The sequence below is a fragment of the Festucalex cinctus genome, chromosome 1, assembly GCF_051991245.1.
Source record: "Festucalex cinctus isolate MCC-2025b chromosome 1, RoL_Fcin_1.0, whole genome shotgun sequence".
Lineage (NCBI taxonomy): Eukaryota > Metazoa > Chordata > Actinopteri > Syngnathiformes > Syngnathidae > Festucalex > Festucalex cinctus.
Genome location: NC_135411.1, coordinates 36,837,780 through 36,839,954, shown reverse-complemented (window position 1 = coordinate 36,839,954; position 2,175 = coordinate 36,837,780). Strand labels below are relative to the sequence as shown.

The 2,175-nt window shown below is 40.1% G+C and overlaps 1 protein-coding gene across 1 annotated transcript; it reads right to left on the bottom strand.

Annotated features, from left to right (window-relative positions):
• Nucleotides 1-214: 214 nt before the first annotated feature.
• LOC144026709 (metalloproteinase inhibitor 2-like) lies at nt 215-2,175 on the bottom strand. Its single transcript, XM_077533636.1, has 5 exons — nt 1,925-2,175; nt 991-1,073; nt 817-919; nt 531-649; nt 215-433 (listed from the first exon to the last, which is right to left on the bottom strand). The coding sequence occupies exons 1-5, from the start codon at nt 2,052-2,054 to the stop codon at nt 239-241; spliced, it is 630 nt and encodes a 209-aa protein (XP_077389762.1). The 5' UTR covers nt 2,055-2,175; the 3' UTR covers nt 215-238.

Genomic DNA, 2,175 nt, shown 5'->3' with positions numbered 1-2,175 from the left:
CACATTTGTTGCCTCGTCTGTGACATCGTTAGTGTGAATGACTCGCAATAAGTCATTGAACACCAACAGTAATGAGTCACTGCCACTCAAAAAGTCTGTATTGTTTGAAAGGCATTGTCATAAGGTCAACCAAATAGGCCTGTGTACACATTACATCCATCATTGTGAAAGAATCAGAAATACTTGAGTCAGAGAGAGAGAGAGAAAAAAAACCTGCATTGATTTGATTTATTTATAGTTAGCCTCTTGAAGCTGGATATTGCTTTACAGATCCAGCAGCCCCCCTGTACCAGTCACAACAGCCATTGCTGCTTTTGATGCAAGCAAAGTTCTGGGCCTGGTCATGACTGTTCATCTTCCCTGGCAGAAAGTCGGTCCACAAGCACTCAGTTGGGCCGTTCATGCAGCACGGAAAGGAGAAGCAGGACTTGATCTGTGCGTTACAGGACAAATTTAAAGCACATCTAGTAGAATAAGGGGCCTCTAAATAACTGCATAAACAAATTAAAAGGTTAAAATCCATTTGTTACCGTGCAACCACAGCCCTCTGCATAGCTGGACAAAAGATTCTTCGTGGTGCTCAAGGCATCCCACGGCTCATGGAAGTCACATAGGGAGACATGCAGTGTGCCGTCAGACTGCAGCTTGCCTGTAAAGACAGGATGGGAAGTGTCAGGTCATCCAGTAAAAGGACGCATGTTACAATACATATCACAAGTCTAAAACTGTTAGGAATTTTTGTAAGCACTCTCAGGCTTACATTTTAGCACTATAGTTTGATTTTACATATGTTGTAAATGTTCCAGCTTTTTATACCCATGAGTAGATATTCAGTGCCTGTAGTCAGAGTGACTCCACATGCTGCAGAGTTGGGTCCAGTGTAGATGGCAGCAAAAAGCTTTTTAACACCCTTGAAGGTCTGAAAAGCAAAAGATTCATGTCTCACATGCGTACTGTACAGGAAGATGCATTTTCCAATTAGTATCTCACCATCAAGTGTTGGATGTCATACTTGGTGGGTCGACCTTTACCTTGGGCACCAGGCATCACTCTTAGAACCTTGGCCCTGATGACTAGGAAGTCAAACGACATGTTTTCAACAGACACATTAAAACCCAAATAGGGCCCAAGGTTGGAGGATTTGGGATCAAGACAGGGGGGGGGGGGGGGGGGAGAAAAAAAGGTTCTCTAACCGTTTTTTAGCATGTTAATTACAAAAAATAAAAACAATTAGAATACTATCACAAACGGTAAACACTAGGGGTGTTAAAAAAAAAAAATCGATTCGGCGATACATCGCGAGATTCTCGAATCGATTTAATAAAAAAAAAAATATATTTTTTTTTTTAAGAGCTCAGAATTGTTCATTCGGTTAGTCTTACCATCATTGCCTTTTTTTTTTTTTTTTTGTGTGTGTGTGAATAGATTTTAAACTTCCATTTTTAATGGAAAAATATTCAACAAAACGTCTGACTTCGGGTTAGGACCTTGAGCATGGAAGAATGTTATATGAACGGAAGATTAAGCCTTGATATTTTATTTTAATGCTGTTCAAACATGAAACAACAACCTCTATAAGACTGAAATTTCAGATAAATACATTTTCATATAAATCTTACACTCTACAAGCTTACTGATTAGTATTTTCTAAATTTGAATGAAAAAAAAAAATCGCAACAATCGACTTATAAATTCGTATCGGGATTAATCGGTATCGAATCGAATCGTGACCTGTGAATCGTGATACGAAATCGAATCGTCAGGTACTAGGCAATTCACACCCCTAGTAAACACTAGTCTTCATTGAGAACACATGCTTCACTTTGACATGTAACCAAATTGTTAGCTGTAAGCATAAGCTGTTAAATTAAATGTTTAAAAAAATAAAAAATAAATAAGGGGGGGGGGACCCCGTTCAACTCACCAACAATGTCTGTTTGGCAATACAACTGCTGCAGATGAATTGGGAAACAACTACAGGCTTGTGCTCCTTCCTCCTGGAGCCCCCACAAGCACAGCAGCACCAGGGGCAGCACAAACGTCTTCCAGCTCATCCTTTTAGGCAACAAAGTAAGAAAATGAAGAAGCAGGTTTTAGTTGTCCAAACGGGCTGTCGTTCCACAAGCGGATTGCGTTCTGTCATTAGAGGACGTTCACTCTGCTTGTGCTGAGGTT